The 18,217-nt window shown below is 33.5% G+C and overlaps 3 protein-coding genes and 1 long non-coding RNA gene across 5 annotated transcripts in view; 1 reads left to right on the top strand and 3 right to left on the bottom strand.

Moving 5' to 3' along the window:
* Positions 1 to 1,053, bottom strand: part of LOC106298024 (F-box protein DOR-like) — a 3,455-nt gene extending 2,402 nt beyond the window's left edge. Inside the window, exons 1-2 of the mRNA XM_013734130.1 lie at positions 556 to 1,053; positions 259 to 262 (exon numbers count right to left, since the gene is read on the bottom strand). Of these exons, the coding sequence (XP_013589584.1) occupies positions 259 to 262; positions 556 to 1,053 (502 nt within the window). The remainder of the gene's footprint in view (positions 1 to 258; positions 263 to 555) is intronic.
* Positions 1,054 to 4,732: 3,679 nt separating this feature from the next.
* LOC106298518 lies at positions 4,733 to 5,722 on the top strand. The gene is made up of 2 exons (XR_001261489.1): positions 4,733 to 4,858; positions 5,245 to 5,722. It is a non-coding gene; the product is annotated as an uncharacterized LOC106298518 (long non-coding RNA).
* A 7,159-nt stretch (positions 5,723 to 12,881) lies between these two features.
* LOC106300924 (F-box/LRR-repeat protein At1g67190) lies at positions 12,882 to 15,753 on the bottom strand. 2 transcript variants are annotated; one of them, XM_013737191.1, is made up of 3 exons: positions 15,739 to 15,753; positions 14,438 to 14,565; positions 12,882 to 14,285 (listed from the first exon to the last, which is right to left on the bottom strand). In XM_013737191.1, the coding sequence occupies exon 3, from the start codon at positions 14,259 to 14,261 to the stop codon at positions 13,002 to 13,004; it is 1,260 nt and encodes a 419-aa protein (XP_013592645.1). In that variant the 5' UTR covers positions 14,262 to 14,285; positions 14,438 to 14,565; positions 15,739 to 15,753; the 3' UTR covers positions 12,882 to 13,001. The 2 variants fall into 2 exon arrangements, with proteins under 2 accessions (XP_013592645.1, XP_013592644.1); XM_013737190.1 differs by lacking the exon at positions 15,739 to 15,753 and having other exon boundaries at positions 14,438 to 14,828.
* A 485-nt stretch (positions 15,754 to 16,238) lies between these two features.
* On the bottom strand, positions 16,239 to 18,101 carry LOC106296596 (protein FLX-like 2). Its single transcript, XM_013732767.1, has 4 exons — positions 17,395 to 18,101; positions 17,174 to 17,304; positions 16,989 to 17,080; positions 16,239 to 16,760 (listed from the first exon to the last, which is right to left on the bottom strand). Exons 1-4 carry the CDS (start codon positions 17,943 to 17,945, stop codon positions 16,488 to 16,490), a joined length of 1,047 nt encoding a protein of 348 aa, XP_013588221.1. The 5' UTR covers positions 17,946 to 18,101; the 3' UTR covers positions 16,239 to 16,487.
* Positions 18,102 to 18,217: the final 116 nt, after the last annotated feature.

Below are 18,217 nucleotides of genomic sequence, written 5' to 3'. Positions count from 1 at the left end.
CAAAACTTAAGTAAAATCGATTCAAAAATAAGGAACATCAACCGTGATCATTCAAAATCAAATGAAAAGTAAACATATTTACTGATAAAAAGAAAACCCAATAAATAAAAGCATAAAACGAAAACCAAGTTCTCATGAAATGAGAAACATTGTTTAACGAAAACAAAATCAAAATCTAAATACTTCAAGATTCAACGGCCATCTTCAACCATCAACCTTCATGTAATAGAACCACCAACCTTCATGTAATAGAACCACCAACCTTCGTGTAATAGATAAGTATTTTAGATGTTCAATATTTCTTAGTGTATTTTGGATATATATTAGGAATTGAGATCATGTTTGGTACAAGATCTTTTAGAGGTTTTAAATGTTTCGGGTTCTATCGGATATCCATTTAGATTCGGGTTCGGTTCGGATAATACCCATAACCCGAAATACCACAAAACAAGATCCATTCGGTATTTACATCGGGTTCGGATCGGTTCGGATTCATTTTTATCGGATCGGATTCGGTTCGGGTTTTCGGGTTCGGTTTATTTGCCCAGCCCTAACTAAAACCCACAACTCAAAATTTTGTCCCGTAACTACTCCACCAACCCCGGGCCCGCCTCCTACAAAAGCACCTAATTTACCCTTGTAGTTCACAAGAGTTGAATCACTCCACAGTAGCATGTCTTCCTTAGCTTTGTAAACAATTCTCAACTTCTCAGACTTAACATCAAAACAAACTATGGCATTAACAAATGGATCCATATTGACCGCAGCTACGTAATATACACCACCATTGATGCATATCCCATCATTAGAGTGAGGATAGCAATAGGAAATGCAACAACATTTAACTTTTCTCCATGAATGATTTGGAGTCCCTAATGTCAGAACTTGATGCTCATCAGAAACTCCTGGCGTGGCGGTGTTTAACAATACTTTGAATTGCTTATGAATGGGATCAAACCCAAGATAACTCTTCACCAAATTACTGCTTTTCTTCACATTGGGTAAATGAATGCATTGTCCTGTGCTAAGAGCATCCACAATGGTGGCACCCATTGTGGAACCCTTAGGAATTTAAAAATATTTTTTTTTTGTTAAATAGTTAAGGATCCGAACCAAATAAGTGTTTATAATGGTGAGTCCTAATAAGAAGTCCTTAGAATAAATTTTTTTATTTAAAAAAAAAGTGAATTACTAAATGTTTCAATAATATAGCATGAATAAATTTAAAATCACAATAATTAAAAATAAAGATACAACAATTATTAATATTCATCACCAAATTTGTTCCAGATATTTTGAATTAAGTCATGTTTCAATTGGGCATGCATATTCCTATCATATCACGAAGATCATTCCGATTGGGAAACATATTATTCAGATTTGTAGGTCTCTCCGTTTCCACCTGTGAAGTTCTAGTGCTGTCTCCTTCTTCAAATTCAGATATATCGATACAAGTGTATCCGTCCCGTTCATTTTCGACTATCATATTGTGTAGGATGATACATGCTCTCATAATCTTTCCTATCTTTTCCTTATCCAAAGTTTTTACCGGGTTTCTCACAATCGCAAATCGAGCTTGCAATACTCCAAAAGCCCACTCTACATCTTTTCGGGTAGTTTCTTGAAATTTAGCAAATAACTGTTCCTGAGGACTTTGAGGGAAGGTGATAGATTGGATAAATGTTGACCATTTTGGATATATACCGTCTGTGAGGTAGTACGCCAACTTATACATGTGTCCGTTGACCATGTACTTTACCCTCGGAGCTTTACCTTGTAAAATGTCATCAAAAACAGGAGAGCGATCGAGGACATTAATATCGTTTAAGGTACCTGGAGGACCGAAGAAAGCGTGCCATATCCAAATATCGTTTAAGATATTAGACAAATATCGTTCAAATTAAATTATATACCACTATATTTTAAAAATATACATGACACTATTTTCTCGAGCAAGTGTCTCTGCAATATCATGAAATCAACACCGTTTCTAACAAATGCCGCACAAGATCACTGAGTGTACAAGAATACCAACATACATCCTTTGAAGGTATATCCATTTACATCATTGCACATATAGGGCATCTACCTAATGACAAGGTTTTTCTAAAGTGGTAATTTAGAAGCTCATTACATTCGAGAACTACAAGAGTGTTTTCAGAACAACAGCGCATACATATGGCAATAACATCTTCACACAACAACATAATGTTTATATGAAAATGATATTTACCTATAGCACATAAGTATGTTATGTATTTTACCAAAAAAGTATGTTATGTAATGGATAGTTAGAGATTTGTGAAGCACACTTGGACATGCTAGTCTGGAAAAAAGGCAAAAAAAAACGAGCCAATGCTATAAATGCATTAAAGAATGATATACGAAGTACCATCTTATTTGACAACTTATAGCAAATACAAAAGCTACGGTTACATGCTACCGCACCATCGAAAATAAATATGACGCTACTACTACTACTACAAATAAATAAATAAAGTTTATTTTTATGATTTGAGCAAGAGATGTAGATTACATTTTCCAAATAAGTTTTGATTTTTGCGTTTAAATAAATAAATAATGATTTCAAAAATGCAAAAACCACCATCAACTATTTCTCAAAATAAAATTTGAAGTAAACAGTTACATAGTTCAGATGAGTTCTGCAATATAGAGAAACCCATTAAGGCACACATAAAAGAAAAGATGATTGTAGTCGTCATAAAATCAGACAATTATATTAAAATAAATCCCCAACCTATATAAAAACAAAACATTATATGCTTAAACAGTCACAAGAATCACGGTGATCATTGGTTCGATTGTGGCTTTAAAAATTTAGCAGTAGATGATTACCTCTAGATAAATCGGTTGTAGCTGTAAAGTTGTTACTGTAGATTTTTTATGTAGAGACTTTTGTTGTAGTTAAATTTGTTGTAGATGTAAGATGTAGGCAGTAGATATTTTAAAATAAAATATATGAAATATGTGTTGTATATATAAAATTATTATTTTATATCAATTAAAATAATTTATATTAATATTTTTTTAATAAATTATCAAAATTTATTGTAATTTAAAATGTGATATGTAAATAATATTTATATTATTTAAATATCTTAATAATTTAAAAACACTCAAATTCAAAATTAAAATATTTATAAAAGTTTTTATTATGATTATATAATTGATTTGATATTATAGATATTTTTTTTTCATTTACAGATTCTACAGCCTATAAAAAGAAGATGTATAGTTTTTGCCTAAAATACATAAAAAAAAGTTTTGTTTTATTTTTTTTGTTGTAGCTTTAAAAATAAAGGTAAAACATGATTGGTAAAACTAAATAAAAACTTGATGTAGACTTAAATTTTTAAAAGTAAAGGTACAACATGATTAGTAAAATTTAGTGATTTAAAAATAAATAAAGTTAAAGTAGATAGATAAATTCCAACCAATCATCCTCCATGTTTGCATTTATGTTAATTCTCGCAATGGTTAGTTACATAGATATCATTAAAAAATTAAATTTGTTAGATTAATTTCCATTACTGATATTTTTATTTTAGTTGAAAATTTAGTGACATTTTTCTCTATATATGAGCTTCAACGGCCACCGTCAGATTTGACGTCCAATGAGTCACAAATGGTGGAAACAAAAACCTAAGGCTATGTTTTTACACAGTCCTTTTTAAGCACGTCTTAACGAATTGAATAAATTAATACCGAAAATTAAGATCTTAATTGAATATGTTCTTACAAAGTCATTTTTCTTCATTTTTAATTTATATTTCTAGCCAGTTGCGTAGAAATTAATAGATAAAAATCTTAACATTCAAAGTTATCAAAATATGTTGATGAGAAAAATAATTACAGATATAGAAAATATTAAGTGATGGAAAGTAAAAATGGAAAAATAATATTTATATGGAGAAAGAAACAAAACAAATTCCTAAAATCATCGTGATGAAACGGCTAGACACTTTTTCTATTTTCAGCTTTCTCTCTTTGGGATTCACCTTTCAATATTCAGGATATTACGAAACGTAAGTTGATAAGAAGATGCATAATGTACGGGATAAAATAAAACATAATTCACAAAGAGTCATGATTTGGTGATTCTTTAATATTTTAATCTCTGACTAATCAAACCCATACATTAACCATAAATATATGTTCCTGTTTTTGTAAAGAATATTAGTTAAAGATTAAATAATAAAGACACGAGACTCACATAGTCACAAGTTTCACAACCTTTGACATCAGCCTCCAGGCCCGTCCCTGCATTAAAGCTGGTGAAACAATGGCTTTAAGCCACATATTAAAAAAATAAAATATATGCCACATTTTCCAATTTTAGTTGCAGGTCAAATTGTTTCATAGGAGAAGTTAGTGATCTTCTTTCCTCTGGTTTTTTTTTTTTTTTTTTTTGCTAACCGAGTATCCTGGCCCCACCGAAATGGTCCAGACTAGAGACCGAAGTGAGTATGGACGCTGCCAGGGCGTCACCATGTGGCTCACCGTGTAACGGTCTTCGGTCTCGGGTGCTGCAGCCCACATGTAAATTCCGCAGTGGCCAAGGCTCGAACCCAGGAACGGACACTCCAGCTGGAGCTCCTATACCACTAGACCAAAGCAACTTGGTTCTCTGGTTCTATTTACACCACAACTATCTTTGTTATAATTGTTTTGGCAATTTACTATAAGGACCACATTATTTTTGACATGCTTTAAGCCTCAAAAATGTTTGGGACGGCACTATAAGCCTCCCACCACATGTACACCCATATTTATATTTACATGTATATTCTCCTCCATTTTCATCATCTCTAATATCTCCAAGTCACACTTCCAAGAGGTTCGATATCTCTCAACTCTCTCTTCTCTTATATTATCACTTCTCTTTTGACTCTTGTTCCTCCAAATCCTTCTCTTTTACATGTATTTCTCCTCTATTCTCCTCGTCTTTTTCTCCTTCGATAGTGTAAAACCTTTGAATTAATGAAGTATGGTTTGTCCAAAAAAAATAGGATCAATATAGTCTCTTAGCTAGTTCAATTTTTCATCTTACTGATAAATCACAAAATGAAAAAGTCACTTAGTTTTTTTTATATATTCATCTCTATCAAGTGTACATAGGGTATCTTGAATTACGTTATTGAGTTAATGTTCCATACTGTCTCCAAGTGTGTATATATAATCAATACACAGATGGTACATAATCTTCAATTTACTTTTCTATAGAAGTCAGGTTCTGGTGAGGATGAGATTTGGGAAGATTGTAGAAGGCTTGAAGTCCAAGATAAAGGCAAGTCTAAGGATGAGGAAGAGATCCTCATTATCATCATCATCATCATCATCGTCATCATCGTCATCATCGTATGAGAAGATAGAGAAGACTGACAGTATGAGATTTGAGTTAAGAAGCAGAAAGGCGCACAAAATTATCCAACAAACTCTTCGGATTGCCGACTCTCCAACCTCAAGAACTTATGCTTTATGATTTCATCGTTTTACCATCCAAAACATATTCATACATACATATAGACTTGCGTGTACGCATCTGTTTATACATATCCATCTAAATTATTGTACGTGTGTGTATGTATGTGTGAAAGGTTATATGGATGATGTCATGGGTGATGGATATATATTATCTTGGCTAATGGATGATGATTAGGTGAATTCAACATTAATGGTCACTAGTATTTCTACACACCAATCTATGCTTTAAAAAACAGTTTATGAATGCTTTATGGTATTATTTTTGGGGTTTACTGATCTTTTTTCTAATACGAAATTACAGATTTTGGTTGAGATTCAGTTTTTAAATTACTAACGATGTTATAGAAAATAATATTAATTTGGAAATAAATAAAAATAAGATATTATTTTTATTTGATGAGACAATTCATTTTATCAGCCAAGTTGCAAATTCTCATTTTATGTGGTAGATAAAAATGAAATTTTGAATCAGACTTATTTGGATAAAACAACTAAAGTGGGCATCACATTGACCTTGGCCCCGTTTGTTTCTCCATCCGGATGAACCATCAGGATGAATATGAGAGTTTTATTTGTTTAGACACTAAAAGTGCAACTCATTCAGATGAATCATTCGGATGACTTTCAGAAATTTAGGCTTAATTTTAAAGTTCATACAGCTGAACCAATTTGGATCATTTGAATGGAGATAATTTATTCAAAATAGTATAATGTCTATTATGCCCTTAATGTAATTCACAAATTACAAATCTAAACATAATATCATTTTGCCACACACGAAAACTGACAAAACCACAAAAATGTGTTTTCCCACAAAAATCTAAAACCTAATTTTTCACGACAAAACTCCAAAAACTATTTTCCCGCCAAAATTGTAAAAACGTGTTTTTCCACCAAAATTGCAAAAACGTTTTTTCCCGCAAAAACCGCAAAAACGTGTTTTCAGGCCAAAATCACAAAAAACATGTTTTCACGCCGAAACCCCAAAACACAAATTTCAGCCAAAACACAAAAACATGTTTTCCCGCCAAAATCGCAAAACATGCTTTCCCGCCAAAATTGCAAAATCTCATTTTTCCCGCCAAAATTGCAAAAACGCGTTTTCAGTCCAAAACCCCAAAAACGCGTTTTCCTGCAAAAACCGCAAAAATATGTTTTCCCGCCAAAATTGCAAAATCACGTTTTTCCGCCAAAACCGAAAATTTTCATTTTCCCGCCAAAACAAAAAAAAAATATTTTCCCGCCAAAACGCGTTTTCCCACTAAAATCGCAAAATTTCGTTTTTCCGCCAAAATCGCAAAATTTCGTTTTTCCGCCAAAATCGAAAATCTCATTTTCCCACAAAAACCGAAAATCTCATTTTCCCGCGAAAACCGCGAAAACCGCAAAAACGTATTTTCCTGCGAAAACCACAAAACATATTTTCCCGCCAAAACCGCAAAAACGCGATTTCCCGCCATAACCAAAAAAAAATTATTTTTCCGCCAAAACCCCAAAACGCGTTTTCCCGCTAAAACCAAAAAATCTTATTTTCCCGCCAAAACCACAAAAAACTCGTTTATTTTGAAATAATTATAATGTAAATATATTAGACTAAATAATTAAATGTAATATAGTTAAAATTAATATCAAATATATTATTAAATCAACACAAGAGTATTTTGGTAATTTGTTTACTAAACTCATTTGGATGGAAATGAAAATAAAGAAACAAACATAAGATCCATTTAAATGATTCATCTAGATGAACTATCTGGATGGACAAACAAACACTGACAAAAATTTAAATGAATCATCTGGATGGAGATGACAAATGGTGAAACAATCAGACCCCTTATGTTTTTTTTAACATTAACCTTATGAAAATTGTAAAATTTAAATTTCAATCATAAAAGAACACGAAAAAATAAAATCAAGCCTCAATTTTCAATTTCATAACTCCTTTGCTATGTTTTTGTCTCCCTTGTTCCTATGCCTAGTCGTCCATTATAACTGCCTACTTATCTGTCGCATTTATATAATTTTGTGAAAAAGAATGATATGGGTTCGAATATTATTCTACTGAAATGTTCATACAAAGAGCATAACCAACGATGATATGCAAGCTTATGTTTTTTCCATGTGAGAGACAAAAAGAATATTATTTAGAACCTTTCTCTAAGCCGTACTTCCCTCTTGAAACTAGATAAATTCCCTTGATTTCTTGCAGCATCTTAAGAAGTCCTAGAAACTAGCCCTGGGACGGATCCGGATATCCGGGAAATTTAGGGTATCCGGATCCGGATCCGTCGGATCCGTGAATTTAATATCCGGATCCGGATTCGTGGTTTCCGGATATCCGGATTTCGGATATCCGTCTCGATATTCTATTATCCGCAGATATCCGGATCCGGATCCGTCAAAATAATTAAAAATATTTTTTTAAACAAAAATACTAATTTTTTAATATAATACATAAATTAAATATTTATAAATATATTTATATATGTTTATAATATTGTAAAAACTAAAATATAATATTATAAGATTAATTCATGTATAAATATTAATATATCAAATATAAATATTAATAAAATTTAAAAATTTAATGTATTTAAAAAATACGGATCCGGATCCGGATATCCGGACCTAAAAATTAAGATATCCGGATCCGGATTCGGTTTGCACGGATCCAAGATTTTATTATCCGGATTCGGATCCGGACACCCCAGATATCCTATTTTCGGAGCGGATCCGGAGCGGATCTCGGATCGAATCCGGATCTCGGATAATAAGTTCCAGGCCTTAAAACTTTCAAAATATTTTAAAATTTACTCACTCTAAAGAGATTAAAAATACATATCATAAGTTCGTTTCAAAACCGTCCAGAACCCATATAAAAGATGGTTTTGAACCACTTCTGAAAACAGTGCTCAACAAATGGAAAAAGGACATTTAGAAAAGAAAAAAGTTTCATAACCGCAAATGTTAATTCACGTTATATCTTTTAATTATTTGTTTCATTATCATTCACTAAAGAATGATTGGTAAGTTCTCAAGGATGTAGACCAGACCTTATTTTTATTTGTTGTTCAACAAACAGTTACCAAGTTCTTGTCACAATTCTTCCCATTATTTTGTAAGGTAAAATATCACAATCTAGAAAATAGTGTATCGAGATTTTGTTTTATATTGTCAGTACATCTGGTGTATCCCCACCTAACAAAATTAACTCCAAAATAATATTTTAAAATAATTAATTTATTTTTAATTAATTTATTGACAAAAAAACACAAGTATTTTTTTTTTAATTTTTGACATCAAACGCAAGTATTTTATAAATATATTCTTGAGGTTTGGTAATCTATAGTTTTTCTCGATGCAAGATCGATGTTTATACTACACTTATGTTTGTGACAGGTCGGTAAACATATATTATGAGTAATTTTTTTAAAAAATTGAGCCCTTATTTCTATTTAAAAAAAAAAAACAGGCTCTCTTTTAATACTATTTATGCTAAAAAAATTGGAGTTCTGGGTCCGCGCCCCATTGCCCTGCCTCTTAAGCCCGCCTTGAGTAAAAACACCAACATAACTTGAGGTAATTAAGTCCATTGATCTACCATACTGTACGAATATAATTAGAGATGTATATAGAAGCTAAAGTTCATAGAATACATCATATAACTATATAAGTAAACAAGATTTTTGATTTAACGTATGATCTGTGCGTTAGGTTGAAATTTTTTTTTGTGCAACGTTAAAAGGTTGATATATTCTTAAACAATTTGACATAAGTGGTGTCGCTATTTAATTGTCTCTTCATAACCTAAAAACGAGGTTGAGACATAATAGAGGTTTCTTAAGTAGGTGAAGAGCCATGCATGTCCATGCCTCTATATTACTACAAACCAATCTGTACAAACCAAATCCTCTTCTTCTTTTTGCAAAAATACTAAATGTGGATAAGAGTGATCATCGATCCAATTACAATATTATAGTTCTATTTTACATATATCTCCATGAGTGGGATTCAATTAGGATGAACTTAAATATTTTGTATATATCCATAATACGTTCTGACCAATTTTAAAACTTAGGATATATTGGAACTTTATATTTGGATTTGAAGAAGTAAAAGAATTATTAATCCGTCCAAACTGAGTCTGAGTAATCTTGAATGTAATAATGTTGTTAGGCATAACTTATAACAAAATGATTTTTAATTCTCCTATAAGATATCTTATAGCTCTACTTTTATAAAACCCGAACATGTTTTCATTTATTTTATTTTTCATTTTCAATTAAGTCTTATATTGAATTTAGTTACATATGATCTAGATAACCAAAAAACACTAGGGAAAATTTGGAGAAATACACTTAAATATGATATTAATTTGAAAACTACACCATTGTTTAAGTTTTTAGAAAAATACACTTTGATATATAAAAATTTCTTAAACTGCCCAATTTCAATATTTCTTAATTATTTATCATCATAATTATTTTATCATCAAAGTAACGGTTTTAACAAACAGATGTTTCAAAAAAAAATCTTTAGAATATCCAGACAATATTCTTTTTGATATATTTTAAACTTTTTACTTTTCTGAAAAAAAACCTTCGAGACAAGTCAATGTCTCGTTTTCTTCTTCTCTTTATCCTCCCCTCCATGTATGAAAGAACTTTTTTCTTCATATGATCTCATTCAGAGGTTTGTTAATTCATGAATTAGATTCCAGTTTCTATTTTATTTTAAATAGTTTTTCTTTTAGGAGAGAGGAAGATGAATAAAGAATTATGGAATTTCATGGTGAATACAAAAAAGAAGGAAAATTATTTACCATTAAAGAAGGTTTGTAGTTTGAAGATATGGTTCAGATGGTTCATGAAGATTTGGGTATAGATAGGTTGGGTGATGATTTAGAACTGTCTCAACTATGAGTTTTAGTGATACAATTCTAACGCTAGTCTATACAAAATCGTATAAGTGTAGAACGTCTCGAACTGTTGGCTTAGGTCGACTCTTGTTGGTTACACCCGATAAGTCAACACTATGACTATTTCACTTGATGCTTTTCTCTGCGCGAGTAGAAGCAAATACAATTGTGGTTTTGCTGTGTGATTTGGCTGAGTGGAGGCAAGTACTGTCTGGAAACCTGTGTTTTTTGTCTATGAACTTCCGAAAGAGAATTCAAAGCAAGACATGAGAATTTCATAAGATATAAGAGAAAAGAAAGGTGCTTCAGATATTGGCAGAATGGACTCAGCTTTTCAAGAAGAAAGCCTGGTGATGAACAGATCAATAAGTTCTGGAGAGATAGATGTTCTTCTATACCTTTGAAGAACTCCGCTTTTGTTCAAGTTCGACGTAAGTGTCGTTTATGCGGCTTGATGGACTATGAATTGCAGGAGTTGGTTTCCTTTTTTCTCAGCCTAATGTTTGTAGAATGGTACCATGAAAATGCATAGATATGGGCGTATAAGCAGGAAACTTTCCAAAACATCATTGTTTAAACATGATGTTGCTCCCTCGACAAGACACTGCTTATTTCCTCCCAATTCAAATTAATAACAGCAACATAAACGACTACAACATGTTACTTTCGTATGTTGCTATGTAAATTTAAATGATTTTTTTCCCATGATTATAGTTTCAATATAATTCCTACGTTCTGTTATTATATCATATATCCTTATTTTTGTAAAATTTTAAATGGTAAAATAAATATTTATCTCAACACACATATTTATCTTAATCATAAATAATTATAATAATATTATTTTTATTAATTTCGAATTTATATTTCAATTAATGAATTCCAATCTGGGTAAAAATGTCAATTCTCATTTAGGAAAGTGTAGTTTTCAAAAAATAAAATAGATGGTGTACTTTTCAAATTTCAAATTATTAATGGAGTAATTTACAAATTATCCCTAAATACTATGATCTTTTGTACGTACAGTTATCTGAGATTCACGAATCTATGTCCGAATAGTTGTAATTCAGTTATGGCATAAAGGGTTCAAAACTATATATTCTAGTTACAAATTTTAGCAAAAAAAAAAAAACTATATATTCTAGTTTCAATAGTAGTTTGTATATATTTTTATATATATATATATATATATATATTTATTTTTTTTGAGCAAAATAGTTTGTATATATTTTAAAAAGAAATGTATATATGAAAGATGCAGAGTATGTATATATAGGTCTTGGATTTAAAGAAGGCATGGAGCTTTGGGGCCAGACAGTATGAAAGGACAATAAATAGAGAATAATATTACACAACACTAAGATCCAATAGTGTGAGGACAATAAGTTTTTATCGGTGACAAAAACAGATACAATGTGAGGTCAATATCTTACCATTAAGCATACCTTAGATGCATCTAACAAAACCAAAATAACCTCTACAATTGAGGAAGAAGACAACAGATATATATATATATATATATATAAGAATTAACAAGAAATAGGAAACTGCTAGACAGATGAAAATGAATCTCAATGATATCAGCTAGCTAGATATTGATCACATGATATGTTATTTAATACAGTCCACAAGTTGTGTGAGAGAGAGCGGTAGTTATGTCAATTGAATCGGTCCCTCCCCAATCTAAGCTTATTCTGAGTCAAATATTATTTTGGTTTGATCACATCCAATCCAAACCATTCAACCTTACGTTTGATGTATTTGGATTTAGTCTGATCGAATTGAGGATTGACTCATTGACCGATGGATTTTTCTTCCTGATTCATAGACTCTTCATACTTGAGCTATATATTAAGTGTCGGTCGAGAAAAACAATAAAGGATGGTCCATCCTTCGGTTATACTTTCAAACACACAATAGCTCGTTTTCGGAGATCCGAGTTAAAGTGAAATCAAGAGATTTCCAAGTCATTTATTTGCGTTTACGTTGATATTTATATAGCAAAAATTATATTTTCTGTTTCTAATAAATAAAGATTCTTCAAGTTTTTTTTTTTTTATAAATAACCTTTTTAAAATTTTAATGCAACTTTATTAGTTAATAAAAATAAATTTTAATCTTAAAAACTGAATTTATTAAATTTTTATTGATCTGAAGTTACTAAAAATTGTTAACCACAATAATAATATTAATATTTCTATAAACAAATACTAATGGTTTGTGAAAAACTAATAATTTGAAACAGAAAGATACTGTTAACATGAAATACAAAGTTTGTGTTGTTGGAAATGCATTAGTATTTTGCAAAAGTATATTTATGAGAATGTGAAAATATTTTTTTATTTCTAAAATATAAGTTCAGGTTGCCAACAATGTTTTCCGATTCTCGTAAAACAGAATGCATTTATCAGTCCTGTTCAGTTCCGGTCTGCCAAGCAAACATTGTGAAACCTAAAAGGAACCGAGGTAACGAAGAATAATATTTAAAGTAATCTGAGAACTGAGTTCAAGAAAATTCAAAACTCAATCTTTACATACTTTCAACTTGTATTCAACAGCGTCGAGAACAAGAACCCAATCACTCATACTCGAATTGTACCTCGACATGAATGTATTTCCTCATGAGCTGAACAATAGACCACGTGAACGTCGCCAGAATCTGACAATCTCCCTGCGTTTTCGTCTCCGAAACAACCCCATAAATAATCAGCTTCCTCAGATTCGGACACCTTCTCAGCAACTCCTCGACCCAGATCGAGAAAACATCGTTGATCACAGTCCATCCGAGCTCCAACACAGTCACATTCTCCAGCAAAGTGTTCCCTTGCAAGCTATAATGAGCAGCTCCATCTTTTAAGTCGTAGCTCAACGAAAGATGAGTCAGCTGCGTGAAGCCAGCAGCAATAGACTCAAGATCGATAATCTCATCGTCATCATCAAACACCACATCCCAAAGACGAAGCTTCCTCAAATTCTGCGATCGCGAAATCATCTGATAGAACTTAGGCCACACCATAGTGAAATGGTTCACATCAACAACCTCAAGGCTATCGCTAGTCTCCATGATATCGAGATGAATAACACTCACATCATCAAGCTTGAAATGCTTCAACGTCCCGTTCCCAATAAGCTCAAAGAGCTCGAGGACACAGTCTTTCATATGCAAGAACTCGATACAATCCGCCTCTAAGATAAACTTATCCAAACTAATCCCATCGAAGTAAACACTCTTCAACGTCGGACTACTCAGCTCAATCGTCACTTGAGCATCAGACATCGCTATCTCGAGACTCACAAGCTCCAAAGACTCGATCACAGGACACGCGCTAAGCAAAAGATTCAAATCCAAAGCCGAGATACTCACGTAACTCAACGAAAGCGATTTCAAACAAGGAAACCTCTGGAAACTCGGCTCAACACCAGTGATCGAGTTATGAGCCAACACCAAGGCTTCAAGCTTCTGCCTCCCACAGATATCAAGAACGTTGACATTCGGAGTGGTACGGACGTTGTAAGACAGCCAGCGCAAGGTGTCTCTGGTGTACATGAGCCAGGCGATGACGGTGGCGGCGGAGAATTTGCTGGCGTCGTCCATCATGACGGAGAGGCCTTGGAGTCCGGTGGTTTGGAAGATGGTTTGGGTTATGAGGATCTCGAGGCGGTTGGTCGAGAGGTCTCTGTAGAACGGGGAGTCGGCGGAGTTGAATGAGAGCGTGTGGAGGTGTTTGCGGTAGGCTTCGCGCCATTTTCTGCAGGTTGCGGAGGCTATGACGACGTCGCGGGCGCCGCGGAGGCGCGAGAGGATGTTTCCGATGACTTCAACGGGGAGGTGGTCCATGGTGATACACTAGAGAAGATAGCCCTGGTGGATATAAAGCAACGAGATCTTGAATTGTAGAAAATTACGTTGAGCATAACATAGATCCAGACTAAATATCATGAAGCTTCCATGGAAAAATCGGAATCTACCGATCCAAATGACAGAGATTACTAGAAATCTGATTAATGCAATACCGATTTTGTTTTCCGGGGTGAATGATTGGGCGATGGCGGTGGATCTGCGATGAGGAAGAAGGAGGAGGCGATCTGGCGAGAGAGGAGACGACGACGACGACGAGTCGAGGATTTTCTTCCAATTTTCACTAAAAAATAAAGGAAAAATAATAAACGACACTCCTTGTTTTTTTTAATTAATTAATCAGTATTATTAATACTGTATTATTTGGGTGGCGGGACGTGGAAATCAACGGCATCCGACTAACCATTTTTTAATTATTAAAATGATTTCCTAGGAGATTTGTTTTTCGGCTATTTATTGTGTAAAATGAAGTTTTTTGTTAGTTAGCTCGGTTTCGTTGAACTTGGAATTTGTAAAAAAGAATTGAACTTGAAAACGAAAGATTAGATAGACTATGTATTCAGGTAAATATAACTTTCAATATCATTTATAACTAGTGGTACCCTCGTGCTACACGCACGAATCTAAATAACTGTAGTTAAAATTATTTAATAACCAAAACTATCATTTCAGAATCAGCAATCAAAATAAAATGATTATATTAACTAAATATTCTATAAATAAATAACAATTGCATAAAATAGTTGCATTCAAATAAAAAGGTTGTAAACCAAAAATTAGTTTGAAATAGATATATGTTTAAAGTATTTTATGTTTAAAATTTGAGATATATACAACACAAACTATAGTTTATTATATTTGATTCACTAATTTTTCTTTGTATTTTTCTTGTAAATAAATCTTCCATTAAGTTATGCATTTTTATTTTAAATACAACAGATAAAGTTATGACAGATTATGACAAAATATAATCGAAAATATAATACTTACTGTTTTTGATATTTTGAGACCTAACATAAAATGTGAGGCCCAATAGAAAAATCAATTATGAAAATGAATATCCATATTTAAATGCTGCAATAACAGGTTCATCATCCTCCAACCTTAAAAAATCCATGTATATTCTTAATGCCTACATTTTTTTCTTCTTTCATTGTTCTATTTTTTTATTATTAAAGTAGCGAACATTTACTTGGAGCTTTGAAGAGAAAAATGTATCTTGGAATGCAAATTCTATTTAACGTATTTTAGATGAATTGGGGTAATACTTAAAAAATTCTGATTTTTGTTATTTTGAAAATTCTGCAAACTCACGGGTGAACTCCTAATTTCAAAGTGTTCACATTTTCTCCATCTGTAGTAAATACTAAATAAATAACATAATTTTTCTAAAGAGAAGTCACACAACAGATATTAAAATCAATTTATAAGTAAAAGAAGGAGATAAATACTTTACCTTGTTGCAGATAGATTTTTATTTCCCATTTACCTTTGTTTCCTTCTAGAAGCTCTGAAACATAAGTATACTCAAATGCTATTTCCAATCTGAATTATTTTACTGTTTGGGTTCATACTATATCTTGCAAATACGGTGAAATTTGAATCTTTGAAAAAAACAGTTAGAAATAGACAAAAAGGAAGAGCAATATAAGTTTGAGAAATTCTTTACTATTTCGATCATTTTAAGAAGTTCTGGAGTCACCATATTTCAAACTGCGTGTGGAAATATATATTGAGAAGAAAACAGTTTCAGGATAATGAAACGTGGGATGAAAATTTTTGAGAAAATTTAGGACTTTAGATAGTTAAATTACAGAAAATAGGGGATTGGGATTTTTTTGTCGGTTTCTTTTGCCTTTTTTTGTGTTTATTTTTATTTTTTATTTTTTTTTGTAAAATTATGCCATGCGTTAAAATTTTATTGGTCATCTGACTTATGCTTTAGTATATAAGAGATCCTTTAAAATGAGTATATAAACTTTATCTTGTTTGTTGTTTATCTCAAGTATCACAGTTAAAACTTGTCCAAAACTGCCTCATTACAAATTCAAGTCAAGAAGCTCTCACAAAATCAGATAAGCGCATTCAAAGTTCACTAGCTTCTCTTGACCATACTTAGATAAATCCAAAACCACCAACAATTCCACAGTTGAACAAGGGATGAGGATGGCTTGTTTATTACTCATGTACTCTGTTTAGGTAGCTTCATCTACGACTCGGGTTTCCGCGTGGACCAGTTGTTGCAGCAGAACCATAAGGCGTGTTGTTAGATGATCCAGGCGGAAACTGACCACCCTGTGGTCCTGCGGGTAACCTAGTTGGGTCATATGAACCAGGAGGAGGGCCTCTTGGGAAGTAGTAACCGGGTCTTGGAGGAAAGTATCCTGGCTGAGATCCTCCTGGATAAGGGTATTGAGCTGTGTGAACGGCTGGATTTGGTGCAGTTGCGGTACAAGCTGCTGGTTGAGGAACATAGCCCTGCAAAAGTAACAAAACATATAGAGCTCAAACACATTTAATTCTTACTCCAAGCAGGTCAAAATTGAGCAACCCTTCTACTTATCAGTCTAGAAGTGTATAGTTTTTGCCTTTCATGATGGTGAATAGATGAGGAAAACTATAGCGGGCGCATTTGTGGCTATATGGTATATTCTAGACTATTACAGGACGAGCTAAAAAAGGGGTTGCAAAGAGAAACTCACGAACCTGGTGACCATAAGCATCGTCGTAGTAACCAGTTCCATTCGGATGGCCAGAAGCGTCATTTTCAGCATTGGTGTTGTTACCATAAGCGCCACCTTCATTTGATTGACAAGTAAAGCTTATAAAAATACTGTAAAAAAAAAGAGAAATTAGTGGAAAAATGAAGCTATATAGAACAGTTTCAATACCAGCTCTTCCGTTCATTAACTGTGCTTGAAGTTTCTGTACTTCCATAGCCATACTCATGTAGTTCTTCTCCATTGCCTGAAGTGACTCTATATGGTCGTTGTAGAACTTCTTCTCATAGTCATACGTTGCCCTGAAGATTCACATAACAAACACCATCCTTAGCTAACCTCCATAAGAGTGTCAAACTTAAAGAGTCACACAAGCTTGTAATAACACGAACCTGCACTGCTGATACTCCTGTCTTAAACCATCAAGCTCAGACATGAGAGCCGGAACTTGCTGCACCTCTCCACGAGACTTCTGAATCTCCTGAGTCAACTGATGCACTTTAGACATAAGCTCCTCCCTCGCCACCACCAACCCACGCGCCTCTCCACGCGCCTCCTGCATCTCCATCTTCAAAGCCTCGGACTTCCTCAGCTCGGCCTCCATCTTCGCGACTTTATCCGCCAAACCGCTCATCCTTTGCTCCCCCTCGGACTTGATCGACCCGATCTGGGAATGCAGCATCTGCAGCTCGTGCTGCGCCGCCGCTAGCTCTTGCCTTAGGTTACCGTGCGTAGCGGCGAGCCTCTGATTCTCTATCGCTAGCCGCTGCATTTCGCCGTGCTGCGTGACGAGCTTCTGCTCCATGAGTTGAGGTGGAGGGAGCATGTTGTTGAAGGGAGGGAAGGGAGGTTGAGCAGAAGGCGGCGGCGGCATAACGGGAATTGGAATTGGAATCGGATGCCTTAGATGATGAGGTGGAGGATGTCTTCCTTGGCCATCCATGCAAATTTGAAAAACTGAGAAAGATAAAGATGATCAAAGTCAAAATTATCAGATTGGGCAATCGATTGAGTTAGAAATTCACAGAGCAGAAGAAATTAGGGTTCGAAAAGTCTGCGATTGAAGAGGAACAAGTTGGAGATCAAGGAGTCGCACCTTAGAAGCAGTGATGATGATGATGGTCTTATGTATCCAACTTCCTGGCCCATTTATGCGAATATTGGGCCGTGTAATATCGGGTGGGCTTTTGATTAATTAATATTTAACCCGACCCG

The sequence above is a fragment of the Brassica oleracea genome, chromosome C6 (assembly GCF_000695525.1).
Source record: "Brassica oleracea var. oleracea cultivar TO1000 chromosome C6, BOL, whole genome shotgun sequence".
NCBI classification, from domain to species: domain Eukaryota; kingdom Viridiplantae; phylum Streptophyta; class Magnoliopsida; order Brassicales; family Brassicaceae; genus Brassica; species Brassica oleracea.
Note: the sequence above shows the minus strand (reverse complement) of the source record. Positions and strands in the feature narration are given on the sequence as shown.

What these genes read in the sequence shown, in the direction of transcription:
- LOC106300924 (XM_013737191.1), bottom strand. Translation starts at nt 14,261, where the DNA reads ATGGACCACCTCCCCGTTGAAGTCATCGGAAACATCCTCTCGCGCCTC.
- LOC106296596 (XM_013732767.1), bottom strand. Translation starts at nt 17,945, where the DNA reads ATGGATGGCCAAGGAAGACATCCTCCACCTCATCATCTAAGGCATCCG. An exon ending in GTTAATGAACGGAAGAGCTG is followed by an intron (nt 17,081 to 17,173) that starts GTATTGAAACTG and finishes AATCAAATGAAG; the next exon opens with GTGGCGCTTATGGTAACAAC. An exon ending in ACGATGCTTATGGTCACCAG is followed by an intron (nt 16,761 to 16,988) that starts GTTCGTGAGTTT and finishes TTACTTTTGCAG; the next exon opens with GGCTATGTTCCTCAACCAGC.